Source organism: Argiope bruennichi, chromosome 4 (assembly GCF_947563725.1).
Source record: "Argiope bruennichi chromosome 4, qqArgBrue1.1, whole genome shotgun sequence".
Classification (NCBI taxonomy): domain Eukaryota; kingdom Metazoa; phylum Arthropoda; class Arachnida; order Araneae; family Araneidae; genus Argiope; species Argiope bruennichi.
In genome coordinates, this window is record NC_079154.1 from 7,790,744 (window position 1) to 7,806,437 (window position 15,694).

At 24.3% G+C, this 15,694-nt stretch overlaps 1 protein-coding gene across 1 annotated transcript in view; it reads left to right on the forward strand.

The window, feature by feature from the left end:
• The window catches only part of LOC129965684 (gastrula zinc finger protein XlCGF57.1-like), a 34,110-nt gene that overhangs the window by 8,183 nt on the left and 10,233 nt on the right, over window positions 1-15,694 (forward strand). Inside the window, exons 4-5 of the mRNA XM_056079788.1 lie at window positions 3,966-4,230; window positions 15,348-15,526. Of these exons, the coding sequence (XP_055935763.1) occupies window positions 3,966-4,230; window positions 15,348-15,526 (444 nt within the window). The remainder of the gene's footprint in view (window positions 1-3,965; window positions 4,231-15,347; window positions 15,527-15,694) is intronic.

A 15,694-nucleotide genomic window follows, 5' to 3' on the forward strand; every position in this document is an offset into this window, starting at 1 on the left:
TTTAGACGACACACTGGTGAACGACCATTCATGTGCTCTATTTGTGGAAAAAGATTTGTTCAAAGGCCACATCTTAATACTCATCAATTAACTCATCTTAAGTAAGAGTGATGATACCTAGAAAAAGGAAAAAACATGCCTCGGACTTTTAATTATGTGTTATATTACAGTTGATTGTATGTATCCTATGTTGATTTCCATTAATAATTTTAGTTATGATATGTGTTTGGTTTTTGATATATTTCAAATTTCTATTTTTTTAATTGCAGATAATGCAAAACACCTTAGTTATTCATTTTTATTTATTTATTTATTTTTTCATATATATGTATTATTACAAGTCGCCTCAAGTGACCAGTTGATTTGCCAGGAATATTGCTTATATTAGTTTTCAGATAAATCGTTTAGACTTCATGTCCATGATTCTGGCAAATTGTTTGATAATGTTTTAACTTATTACTTGTTCTGTATATTGTGTATATGGATCTTTCTGATGGGGACAGTCCCATACTATGGAAGCATTGTTAAAAACATAAATATGCAGTTCATTTATTTATCTTCTAAGTTTTGCAATATTGTAATTTCATTTTTTATTCATCTTGTAAGTTACAAGAATATTAAATATAATCCTTTTTCTTCAGTTTTCAGCGATGGAAATTATGTAGAAATTATTCAGAAAATTATGTAGTGAAATATTTGATGAAACAATGAAAATGATTTAACTTTGCCAAAATTTGCATGACTTTTAAATTAATATAATTAATTAAGAACACTAAAAATGCAATTTTTTAAATTTCTAAATGTTGTAATATTTATTTTTGCACAATAATATTTTCAGAAAAGCCAAAATGCAGCTTAATTTTTTTTTAATTCGCCCTGAGAGAGATATTTTTACCCTCTAAGGTATATATGTGCCAAATTTAATTGTAGGTCAAACTATCTGACCTAAAATGCACCAATGTACATATTTATCTTTAGTCGTAGTATAGATGAATTATTAATAATTTATTTTAAGCTTAGTCATTAAAACAAGCTGTGTATCTTTAATGGAGATTTTAATTTTTCAATTATATTTTTTTAAAAAGCACTTCTTTTGCAGTTCTGTCACACTTAATGCAAATGCTCTATAGTTGCAAAAATAATAATTAAAAAGAGGTTGTTTTTTTTATTATATTAATATGTAATTTATGTGTAATGGATTTTCGCCTTTTTCGGTACTTTTTTCCCAAATTCTTAAAAATTTATACAAAATACCTATGGATTTTATTCTTTCACTTGCAATTTCAAATTTATTATTTATAGTGTATGTTAAAAATTTTAGACATACTTTTTCAATTGTTCATTAATCATTTTCATCAGAATTCTGTAATTTTCAAAAGTTCATCCACTTTTTTATTCTTGCTTCTTTGTGAAATTATTATAATTGTATTAATGAAAGTATTATTAATGAATTATAAGTATATTCATAGTTATATTTGAGATTCTCAAAATGAAAATATGAATTAAGTTGGATTAAAAGTTTAAATTACTTTCAATCTTAAAAAAGAGACAACATAAATTAGTAATTTGGTAGATTTATTATTCTAATTGTATTTATTCTAGAAACAAGGTTGATGTCTTTTATTTTTATTTCAAATATTCTTTTAAGTTTGGCATATTAAAATTTGTACATTTTTGAAAATTTTACTTTTATTCTTATATATCATAACTAATGTAATTCCTTAAAATGTTTCTGATGTTGAACATTTATCTTACAAAGCAGTATGTTATATAAAAATGTATATTTCTGTTACATATGTTTGAGAATTACAAATCGCAATTTTCTAAAAAATTTCCATATTTAAAAACCAAATTTTTAATAATTATAAGGCTTTCCTTTCTACTTTGGAAGTTTGCTTTTTATTTAGATCATAAAACAAACTTCATTTTCATTTAATGAATATTTGTTTATGGTTTCATCATATTTTGTGTATATTTAAAAGATATATTCATTTATACGGCCTGACACATGAGTATCAATATGTATTTGTCTGTTATTGAAAATTCACTTCTTTGCAGCATTTTTCATTTTAAAAAATCGTATCATTGTTCTAAAAATGCAAAAGAATAATTCATCTCTTCCGTAATATTTTTGTGATTAATTTGAAAATTTTTTGCACTATGTCTAAAAGAAATCAGAGTAAAGGTCTTTTTTTTTTTTTTTTTTTTTTTTTACTTTTATCATATCTGTTATTTGAACTGGTGAAGATATTGTTCAGTTAAAATATTATTAAATAAAGTTGCAATAAATAAAAAATACAAATCTTATACCATACATGAATTATTTTAATTTCATTATTTTGAAAACAGTAATTAATGTGATATATATATATATATATATATATATATATATATATATATAAAGCAACAGTATTGTTCTGTATTTTATAAAGCTTTTGTGTTTATATAATCATGTTGTAATTAAAAAAACAACCTTTTCATTTCAAAAATGTGTTAGTCTATTTCTGTTTTATTGCTTAATTTCATTTTTCTCATTTGAAAAAGGATAATGCAGTTGTAATGAGGATTAAATCGTTTGTTTTAAATTTAAATGAAACTTGATATTTTTGGAAAAAATAAAATTAAAAATTTGATAAAAATTTTGATTTTTGTTCCATTTAGAATTACTTTATCATACATTTTCGTTGCTCAACTTCTATCTTTTAAAATCAACTTGAAATCTTGAAGTGTACTTTACTTAGCTCTTAATCAGAACATGTTGTTATAAATATTTCATTCTTCTTTGGTGGATTCATTTATCTTAAGACTATATTTTAGTATTGTTCATTACCACTTTGATTTTTATAGTTAAAAAATAATGGAAATAGTAGAAATTTTTAAAGAGATCCTATACAAATGAATGCAACTAAATAAAATGTATATTTTGAAAAGTTGATCTAAAAGTTGCCTCAATAAAGTTAAATTTTTTTAAGGGGAAGTATTTTAGAATTATATTGCAACGAAAGTTGTTGATTAAATGAGCTAAACTATCCTTATTTAATATTTTTTTTCTCTGTCTTTAATTATGACAATTCATTACAAAGTTCTATAATATACTCCTTGAATATTATAAAAAAAATTTTAAGAGGATAATTTTTAATGGTTCGAAATGCTTAATTTGGCATATTGTTTATTTAAAAAATAGTTATTTGGTTTTCAATTCCATTATTATTTTATCAAAATCTGCCAGGTTTTTCAACATTCACTTAACTTTTATATTCATTTTACTTATGTAAAGTATGAAAGGTGTTAAGAAAAAAATTTATTAAAAAGAATTCTGTTATTTTTATTATTTAGAAATGTTTATTAAAAATAAATGTAATGAAGTATTAAATAAAAGTATAGTGAGATATTTTATATAATTATATTGTATTGTTATATATTTATACAGCTGATATAATTTTTCTATAAGCATATATCCTGTACTTTAAAAGGTCTACATATTCGTTGTCTCTCTCCTTATACTATAGCTAATAGAAGTAATTTGATTAGCTATATAAGAACTGTAAAAGTTTCCATATTTATTTTTATTTTATAAATATTTATTTTGTTTATTAAAGAAACATGGGTAAAATATTGATCAAATCTGCTATGAATCATTGTGAATGTAACTACATTTTTTAGAAAAATAGGTCTAATAATTTCATTTAGAAATCGGATAGAATTATTTGTATTTCTAATTCAATAGTTTTAATTTTACAAGTTTGGAAAAAAAAAGATGCACTATACCATTTCAGTGTATGTTCCCATTAGACAGGCAGCAGCATAATGGGCCATGACAAATTTATACTCTGCTTTCGTTTATACATGTGACTGCATTAAAAGGAAAGTTATCTTTCAAACTATAATGGATACTTGGCTGCAATTTTTGAATATAAATCAAGTTTTCTTGGGTCATAATTTATTGTCATGAATGATCTTTACATTTAACTTACATTAACATTATTGTCATGTATGATCTTTACATTAAACTTACATTGAATATATTATTTTCAGAACTGGTTTTTCCTGGTGTTTCACTTCGTGGTATACATTCTTGTTCATATTGTCCTTACATCACGGGTAATAGAGGTCATTTGATTGTTCATCTGAGAAAACACACTGGTGAACGACCTTATGTGTGCAAGATTTGCAAAAAAAGCTTCACACAGAAGCAACATCTCAAGGCTCATGGCTTAACTCATCTGAAATTGAAATAAATATATTATAAATAAATACTTGATATATAAGCATATAATAATAATAATAATACTTAAAATTAATAAATTATTTATCATATGAAGTGAAAAATTTGAAAGTTTTAGGTTTTTATGAGTGAGTATTGCTAATATTTATTATCATTCTCCTTAGATATATGATATTATCAAGTATTATAAACTACTTTTCATTCTTAATATACAATGCATATATATATATCATGTAACATTTTGTATTGTCAGGCTTGTTATGGTATATCATTATATGTATATATATTTTTGGTTGCTTATGGATATTTATGTTCCCAGGTTTTCATCGTCAAGAAATGAGAAATATCGCCAAAATAATAGCATTATGTCTAACTAGCCGTCTTCGGCGACCAGTTGGTTTGCTGGAATTAATTGTTGCTAAAAATTCAGTTGTTCATTCAGCAATTTATTTTGAAACTTCAAATTTACATTTATATTAAAATTGAGGCTGTTTAATAGTTTTCCACTGTTTCTTGATTCTGAACTTAAACATTAATTTTATTTACAAAAAAATTATTAAAAACATGCCTTTTACTGAAGCTTAGTTTCACGTAGGAAAAGTAACCTGAATCTTCATCTTGGTCACAGCAAGAGAAAAAAACAAGGTGAAGTATTAGTAACAACAATGCAAATGGTTTGAGTTTCACTTCAACAATAAAATATATTGTTTTAAAAAAATGCTTAAAAATGAAAAGAAAATTAATTAAAAGAGAAAGAAACTCATATGATAAAGAAATTAGTTATCATTGGAAAGACATTTTTTTATGTTTTGAAATAGTGTAAAATTCATTTCTGTGCAGTAATATTTTTGGAAGTTATCACTGATAAACGCCTAAATTCTGCTTAATTTTTAATTAAAAATTTAAAAAGAGTCCATCCAAGGTGCACATCCTCTCACTCTAAGATATATAAGTTCCGAATTTGGTAGCTGTAAGTCAAATAGATTGACCTGTAGAAGGCCAATAGACATGCAGCCATTGTCTTTATTATTAGTAAAAATAAAGTTTGGCATTATTTGAAAATACCAAATAAACTGGTGTCTGTAAATAAACACGAGTGCCATATTTTTTATTCTTTAGCATTGTAATTCATATTCTATTATCGAAATTAAAATAAAGTGGATGTGTTTCTCATTTTACATGTATTATATATAATATTTTTATGAATGAAAAGTGTATTAATAAATTTATTATCATTAAATATCTTGTGATATCATTATTTTTTAATTACTGTTTATTTACCATATATAAATGCATCAATAGAATTAGTTATTTTTAAATATAATAGAATTAAATTTTTATTCATGCAACGAAAAACATTAAATCTTCTTAAATGTATAATTTTACATGTTATTCCCTATTTATTATGATGCATAAAGTTGTTAAGATATGAATGCAAATCTGATTAAAAAATTATGTGACCTGAAATTGAAAGTGAAATATTAATTTTGTATTTGCTTTCATTAATCAATTCTTAAGACATATATATTCATGTTCTAATGTAAATCATATGCATGTGCATCATTTAAAAAACAGAAAGAAAAGAAACACTATTATGTGCTACTTCCAAAATTTTGTTAAATTGTACCCCTTTCCCTTATGTATGTACAATAAAAGAACTGAATTCATTTCACATTTGCCTATTTAATGTATTCAAACATCAATTCAGAATATAAATTAAATGAAAAAATACAATATTAGATATTTTTAAGTTTTCTGTTGGCTTCTGTTTCTGTTTGGAATTACTTTTTATAAAAATTTTTACTAAATGATTTCTAAAAAAATAAACTGTGCTGAAAATTAAAGAAAATCTGGAATTTAATTTCAAGGGAAAAGAAAGCAACAAACTGCAAATGTTTTTTCATAACTTTAAATTATTTTGTCTCTTAAGTAATAATTTCATATTTTAAGGCAATAATTTGCTTTTGACTTGCCAAATAATGTCTAAATTCTCTTTTATCTTCCTACAAATGTATTAAGTAACCTTTCATAAAAATTATCAAGGATTTTAAATTGTGCAATATCTTTGTATATAAGTAACAGTTTGCAAATAAGCTTTTTAAAACCATGACAGATATTCAGCAGTTTTCTGAAAACTGCTGAATCAGCAGTTTTCTGAAAGTTACTTAAATGTGAATACTTGTTTAATTGTTTTTAGAGGTTAAATAAATATGGATCAGAAGTTTGAAATACTGTTTAATTTTAACTTTTAAGTTATTCATCTGTTTTTGTTTTTGTTTTTTTTCCTTAGAAATTTTTTGTGCTTTGACTCGTTCCTGGTACTTCAACCATTTTTGTACTTATTGTTAACATATCACAATTTCTTTAAAATAATATTAATCCACAACTTTGCGAAAGATTGAGATATCCATTTGTTGCAGTTTGGATTGAAAATGGCATTTTCAACTCATTCCTAAAGGCTGAAGCAGCTATGCAGGCCAGATATGATGAGGAATTTAACATAAAGTGATAATTTCTCATTCTTTTACTAAGAAAGCATACTGGGAAAAGTCCATTTGGATGCAAGAAAAATTTTATGCAAACATAATGTCTACATGAACATATTCTTACCTATTCTGGACAAAAATTATGCTGAATGCAATATATTAAATTCCTTTCTTCTTATTTTAATAATTTCTTCTTCATGATCATTTATTTTATTTCCTTTTCTTACTGTCCTTTCTTAATATTTTATACTAGTCTTTTATTCTTTTTGTGAAGTTTAGTTGATTTTCATTTATTTATAAGAGAAAAAAAATTGACAAGACAGAATACTTTAATGCTAAATTTATGAACTTTTAAAATTTTTCTTTTCAGTTTATTAACATACTGAATCTAATTTTCTCTTTATATATTATCGAAATTTATATGTTACTTATTATTTTTGGAAAATTTTCCAGTTTATGAATGTATGAAATTTATACATAGCTTTAAGATATTAAATATCTGTCATGTATCTTTTTAAATATTATTAAAAGTATTAATTAAATATTTTGCGTCTCTAAAATTGGCAGCAAATATAAGATCTTGTGTTTTATTCACCTGTGGTTTTGTATCATGTGTAATTATTTTTGTGTCATTTCAGAATATATTTTTTGTTATTGTAAAATATGCATTTACAGTGATGGAAGCTATTTAATAATCAAACTATATTTTGTCTTCCTTATGTATGTATTAGAAGCTTATTTTGTATATCAAAGCATTTACTAAATTTGTCAAATTATTCCTATTGATTTCTTAGAAGGTAAGTAATATAAATATGCCATAGAATTTTAAATACTAAAGAATTGTTTATCTAATCGCTTTTTCTTTCTCTAGAAATTCATTTTCCTGGTATTTCACCTCGTTATCTTCATTTTTGCAACTACTGCTCTTATGTCACAGCTTACACAAGTCATTTAACTGATCATTTGAGGAAACATACTGGTGAACGTCCTTTTCGATGCAAGATATGCAAGAAGAGTTTTACGCAAAAACAAAATCTTCGTCGTCATATCCTTGTGCACTTCCCGTAAAAATAGTGCTGAATGTATTATAATTAATTTCCCTCTCTTTTTTGTAATATTTTGATTAAGGTCATTTCTTTTATATTTTTTATTCAACATTTTCTTAGTTTGATCATCCTTTATATTGATTTAATTTTTCTCTAACTTTTTTAATTATATATAGTTAATTTGTATTTGTAATGAGTAAAGAAAATTTAAAATAAAGATAACTTTAATACTTAATTTCATTTTTTAACTATTCATTTGAGTTTATTAAACTGCTAAATATAATTTGCTCTTTGTATGTTATTAAGTTTTATATGGTTTTTTTTAAAAAAAAACTTCACAATATAAAAGCATATTAAATTTATGCTCAAATTTAAGAGATAAATATTAATTATGTGTTATTCTAATAAAGAAATAATAGAAAAATTTTAGAAAAGAAAAACTAAACTAAATATTTAGTAATGTTTCTAATAATGGCAACCAAATATGAATTTCTTGTTTGTGCAACTGAATGATTTTTGTATTTCAGTGTTGTTGTTGTTGTTTTTATTTTCTTCCATTATCTTTTTAAATAAAAACTTAAAAAATTTAAAACATTTTTTTTAAAATTTATTATATTTATCTGTTAAAAATTTATTTTGCAACTCAAAACATAAATAAATTTGTAGAATCATTACAAATTTGAAAGATATGTATGCATAAAACATTGAACAATATCTTTATTAAGTCCTACATTCTTTTTTTTAGTGTTTTGATATTCAGAATAAAATTTAATTATGATTTTTTTACATTACTTAAAATATGAGATGAATTTTATTAATCAAATGTTGAACATTTTGTTAATCCTTTAAGTGCCATTATTAAAATGTATTAGAAAGAATGTGCAAATTAATAAGCATGAATTTCACTGCTTATACCTCTTTGATATTTGTAAAATTAAATATATCCTTTGATCTATTAAAAATGTATAAATACAGTTTTTAGATTCAAATTAACTATTTTTGGAAAGATATATATATGTTTAGTTCTTTAACAAAGTATTTTGTCCCAATTTTGAATTGATTTTTTTTACAATTAGTTTATTCTGAGCAACTGCACATTATCAAAAATGCTTTTGGAGATAAAAATGGAATTATTAATAAATATAAATTCAGTTTAAACCTGCTATTCAGTGAATTTCTTTACAGTTAAAATGATTTCTTAAGTAATTTTTTATACAAATTTGTTTTTATATGAAGTAATATTGTTAGTTGCAAAGTATGAAATCGAAATTTCTATAGATTACCTAGGCACTTTGTAGTAAACTGGTGGCAATATGTGAAATAAATAATATTCTGCACATTTCCTTGGCATTCTGTGGAATGACAAATCAGTAAAATATGAAATACATCACTACTTTCTGTGTATATAAGTGCAAATCGAAATAAAATTATTTCCTTTCTTGATGCAACAAGTCATTCATATTTTGCTTCTTTTTTTTTTTCATAAGAAAGGTAAGGTTGTTTTGTACAACTTTAATTTTTCTATGTATTTTGAATTTTTTTTTAATTTAGTGGCATTCTTTTATTATTTTTTTTCAAAATAATATATGTGTTTTTGAGGAATGAATATCTTAAATAATAGCCTTATCATGGTCTTTTTCTCATTCTTTGCCTATAGCATTTGTCATTCTATAGAATGCCTAGATATTATATATCTATAAAAGTATATAATAATTTTCATATGTCATGCCAGACATTTTACAGAATGCTTAGATATTCTACAGAAGGCCAGCTTTTCTTATATTTCAGGTAACAGTACTATTTAACTTCTATATGGTCTAGATATTTTTATGACCACTTGGTTGGAATGCCATTAATTTCTTTTATGTAAAGAAATTAAAGAATTCTTGTAAGAAGATACCACTTATTGCTTTTTTTTTCTTTCATTTGCTTAGTTAGCATACCAAATTGTTTTCAGTCACCATTTACAACAATAATTGCATTTTTCATTTTTACATTTCTTCAGAAATAAAAATGTTCACTTTTTAAAAATTGGAAAAAGAAAAAACTTCATGGTTGTACTTATTGTTCGTATCAGACTTTATTATCTGCTAATTTAAAAAAACGCTTGAGATCTCATACTGGAAAAAGGCCAGTATGAGATCTTGTTGTGAATTTTGTGGAAAAACATTCATTCAGAAAGAAGCTATGAAATGCCATGAATTTCGTTACCATATGGACACTAATATTTTTTTCTAAGGAGCTGTAATTTTCAGAAGTACAATTTTTTTAAATTGTTTTGTAACTTTTCACTTACATGTGTTTATAATTGAAAGATCATTATAAGACACAAATTTCTTTCTCTTTTGTATATATATTTTCAAAAAAAATTTCAAATTCTTTAACTGCTTTTTTTTAATTATTTCAAAACGAGTTGGTTTGTTTCAGATGACAGAAAGAATTATATTATTATATGTTATAAAGCTTAACATATTACTGGATTCAAAATCATTAAATTTCAATCAAAATGAACATAACAAATTTAATTTGCGTAAATGTTTTGTATAATGTAACAAACTTCCAATATGATTCAACTTTCTTCTATATTGAAAATGTTTTATATTAAATCATAAAGTAATTTCACTTTGTTAGTTTTTTTTTTTTTTTTTTTTTTTGTCTCTATGATTGTTGCTTTTTGAAATTCATTGCCCTTTTTTATATATATATAAACATCAATCAGATAATTAATAACAAAAATTGGGAATATATGTTTAAACAATGTAAGAAAGTTTTTTTTTAATGATTATTAACAATTGGTATACATATGAGCTGTGAATAACCTTTAATTTTAACATCATATAATATTGATTTGATATTTTTTCAAAGTTTATTTCCATTCCAATTTTCAACAAACATTAAATATTTGGTGATTCTTGATGAGTACCTTGTAAAATTAAGAATTAAAGAATCTGATTACTTACAATTTCAGTAAAATTAACAATAAATGTTTTTTTAATTTAAAATTTGGGCTAACACGATTAAAATTGTTCTGAGATTTGGAATTTCATTGTCTCATTAATCTAAAGTAATGTATCATGAATAATTAATCTTATTCCATTCAATATTACATTCCTTATTGTTGTAAAATAAATACTTGAAAAAATATGTGCTATTTTTTCTTTTGAAATTTATTTTACAATTTGTTGAACAAAATAAATTAGCACATCAGTTGCCTTTTTGATAAATTACTGCTCCTGATAGAATTGATTTACTGAAAGTTGCCATGCAAAAAAATGTAAATTTCAAAAAAGTTTCTTGTTTAAAATTATAATTATTGCTATTTTTTCCTCATTGTATGTATTTACATTATTTCAATGATATATAAGGCATTTTTTTATGTTTAAGCTTAAACTCTTTATAAGCTTCTGTGTACTTTTTACTATATTTGCTAGAATTTGAAACTACATAGGATATTGCTCTTTGCATGATATATGATATATTTATTCAAGTAATTAATTTCATTTAATGCACAATTATAGAATTTTTAAAAAATTAAACTCATAAATTATTGGGCTTCCCCCTACTTTCCCCCAATTCTACTAAACTCTTGCCTATCTAAAAAAACTCTTGCCTATCTAATTCTACTAAACTCTTGTTTATCAAATTGCGATTGTAGTTAAATTTACAGCACACACACATCCCTTTAGTGAAATGTAGATTTCAATATTTTGTTTTTATAAAATCATCAAAAATAGTTTAATTTCTTATCATTCTACTAATCAAAAGACCAATAAATTTATAAAAAATTTTCTTTTTATTGTTTAAACAAAATAGATATCTTTTTATTTAAAGCAGTGCTTTTAAAAATTTTCTTTCTTAATTTATTTATTATTAGTAAAAAAAAAAAAAAAAAAAAAATACTTGAAAAATGTTTCTAAGAAAAAATTTGAAACATTAATAAATGATAACTAAAAAGAAATGAAATTAAAAGAAATATTTCAGCAATTTGTTATTAAAAATTTTGGAAATACATGAGATGTTGTTAATGAAGCTGTTCATATCTTACAATATTGTCACACTTTGAATTTTAATCCTGAATTTGAAAATAAAAACTAATCTTAGCTTCTTTTTTTTTTTATTGATTCTGTTAATTGTTTTGTTGAAGTATTTAGTTCTGCTTCTGTTGCAATTATAATGATAATAATTATGTTTTTTTTTATTTTTAGATTTCTTCAGGAATAAAAATATCCATTCTTCTTTGAAAACTGGGAAGGAGAAAAAACTTCACAGCTGTATTTATTGTTCATATCAGACTCCATTATCTGCTAATTTAAAGAGACACATGAGAATTCATACTGGAGAAAGGCCTTTTATTTGCGAATTTTGTGGAAAAGCTTTCGTTCAGAAAGAAGCTATGAAACGGCATGAAATAACTGTGCACATGGATATTGGTGCATTTCCCAAGAATTTGTGATTTTAAAGTATACATTGTGTGTGTGTGTGTGTGTGTGTGTGTGTGTGTGTGTGTGTGTGTGTGTGCGTGTGTGTGTGTGCGTGCATGCACGTGTGGGCTTACGTGTTTAATTGAAAGGTAATTAGGATCTCATACAGAAAGAGGCAGTAATACTTTAAAAATATTTCTGTAAGATTGAATTGCATACTCCCAAAACTGTCAAAAAATGAATTTTTTCTTTATTATTTTGATGCAAGTTGATTTGTTTCATGTATAACTTGCTAAACAAAAAGTATTTTTTGTGTTGAAAAGCCTTTATTCAAAATCAATGACTTTCAAATGAAGTTAATGTAACACATTTCATGCATTTAATTTCTTTATCTTTTCTTTCTTAAAGAATTTTGTGCTGGATTTATATCTAAGTGCTAAGTGAAAAATGAATTTAATTCAATTTATTAAATTTATTCATCTTTTCAAAATTACCAAGAACTATTTTGTGCAAACTTTAGATTAAAAATTTTATTAAGTGCATTATCAAAAACGAAATTAAGTAATTTGTGCAAACTTCCTTGTACTCTATGAGTGAATCAGATAATTAATTATGAAAATGGCAAAAGCAAGTTTAAACAAATTATGAATGCTTTATAATGATTATAAAAATGTATTGATATATATTTTGACTATTGTTACTACTGTCTTATTTTTTCTGCTTGTGTTTGCTACTCTTCCAAAACATTTTATTCTTCAAAATTTATAAATTTTTAAATGTGTTAATGTATTTGAATGCATGAAAAGAAGTTAAAATGTGTTCTTAACACAAATATTTATGAAAAGTTTTATTAAAAAAATTGTTTAAAATGGGAAAAATTTTAACAGAGAAAGGAAAAAGATGGAATTAGACATGTAACTCTGTGTTATTTTCATTGAGTAATTTGATTTGTGACATTTTACCTTGCACAAGAAATATTGTAAATTTAAAATCTCATTTAAAATGCAATCATAAAAGTACTTGAGCTGGTTTAACTTTTGGTTATATTGAAATGGCAGTCTTTTAATTATATTAAAATTGCTGAAAACTGGATAGGGTAATTCTTTTTGCTTTGTAATATGTCTTTTTTAATTAAAAATTGTTACTTTGTATTTTCAGTTTATGTTTAATTTGATATTCGTAACTGAAACTTCGGTTACTGCATTATTTATTTATTACTTTATTTCATCAGCTTGAAAATAATATGAAAGTTTTTTTTTTCTTTTTTTTTACTGAGGATATTGCAAATATGCAGTTCCAATAGACAAATAATAATATAAGAATGAATTATTTTATTATGTTTACTTATCATAATCTACTGGATAGCAAATTGAGCCATTTGAAATTTTAAGTCTTAGTAATGAATAAAAAAAATAGAAGTAAAAACATTTATTTCTAAAATTTTAGTGGAATATTTCATATAAATATGCTTTCAATCATGTACCATAATATATACCAGTCAGCTTTACCAATATAAAATAATGAACATAAATGGAACCATGTAAATTAATCCAGCTTATAAAGCTGTATTAAATCAACTTTCTATTGATATAGTATTCTCTAATGTGATAAATAAAATTGTGAATTTTTAGAACTTTATTGATTGCAAAATTGTGAGAGTATGTACCTTCCAAATAGAATTTTTTGTGGAATTTTTTTATTTTATTGTAGTATTAATTTAGAACATTTTTTTTAAAGCAGCAGTAGTAGGACTTTGCCTATACTGAAAAATAAAAGGATGGATACTTATTTCTTGATGTTTTCATATTTTGTGATGCCAACTGTCGAAAATGTAGCATGGAAAATCTTTTATCATACTTTTATGATCCAGCAAATATGATTAATAGATAATATTGAAACTCATATAGATTACTAAAAATGTAAGCATATATAATTAAATTTATGTTTTTCAAAAATAAGATTAAGGAACTTTTTGTCATATCATTACACAAAAGTTATGCGTTTCTATCTTTACTGACATAAAGCGTCAAATGACTGTCTACTTTCACTGTCATTAGAGCTTTAAAAATCCATATGTGGCTTAAGTTCCATTCGTTATGCATCTTACGTGATAATATTTTTAAAATGGATGATTTTTTTTATCTCCTTCTTTCCATGTAACTCTCTTCATATACATATCACCAATATCTCCATCTTCTGTCGCCTCATGATTGTTTCGGGCTGCGATTGACTGATTTCTTATTCAGTGGAATCGAGTCCCGATTCCACTTAAGAACCGTCCTGTAGGCGGGTCTGGTGTATGCTAAATCCATCGGGGCCAAATATTCTACCACCAGTGTGGTGTGGAAGTTTGAAAGGGGGTGCTAGCTCAGGTGTCAACCTAATCATCTGACTGCGGTTCAAAATTAAGAGATCTGTCCCAAAATAGCTCCAGTGTTGCTTTACAACAGGATATTAATATAATTAAAAAAAAGTAATTTTACTCTCCTTTCTGAATACATGTTTAATTCACTATCAAGATAGAGCATGATAGGAATTGCTGATATTCACTCTACGCTTATACTTTCTTCACCTCACAAACTCATTGTATATAATAATTATCTCGTAAGTCTAAAGTTAGAAAGCTGTTTTATTAATATTGTTGGTAACAAGAAATTTTGCCGTGTTAAAAATAGTGTATACAAAGGGTCAACCTCCTGAATATAATCCTGTGACAATTATAGTGTCATAGTTATCTAGCAAAATAAATAATATCTCTGATTCTTGTTATTTTATAATATTGTTACAAAAATGGTTTAATGCTTTTAATTTCAGAATTATTTATGGGATTTTTCTGTAATACTGATTTTGTAACAGCAAATTACTGTTATTAAAAATTGAATTAACTTTCTTAAAAGGTGTCTTAGCCTTATGTGATCAAATGAGATAAATATTTATGATTATTTTGTTCCTGTATCAGTCACAAAGTGTTTGTAATTAATCAGGAAACTTTTTGTATGTGAAATAAAATATTTTAAATTTTTTTCTATTGATGTTGTGTTTACTAAATTTGGCATTTTGGCTTTATTGAAAATATTCAATGTACAATTATGATTGTATTATTTTTTAAATCAAAAATGAGGCTAATATATTACTAGTAGTTATTCTGATATGTCTGAATTTTTGTTAGGTATATTTTCTTCAGAGATTGGCAAAGGTTGGAAACTTCACATATGTGAGCATTGTACATATAAGACTCCTAAAATAAGTCATTATAAAAGGCATTTAAGAATCCATACAGGGGAGAGACCTTTCGGCTGTAGAATTTGTGGAAGGACTTTTTCACAAAAGGCAAACGTAAAAAAACACATGATTTCACACATTTCCTTTAGAAATAATTTGTAGCATGGTATATCTCGTTTTTGTTTATAATTAATTTGGAAACATTGTATATGTCAAATAAAACATTTTTAAATTCTTTGTAATTAATGTTGTATTTATTAAATTTGGCATTTTTATTGTATTGAAAATATTCAA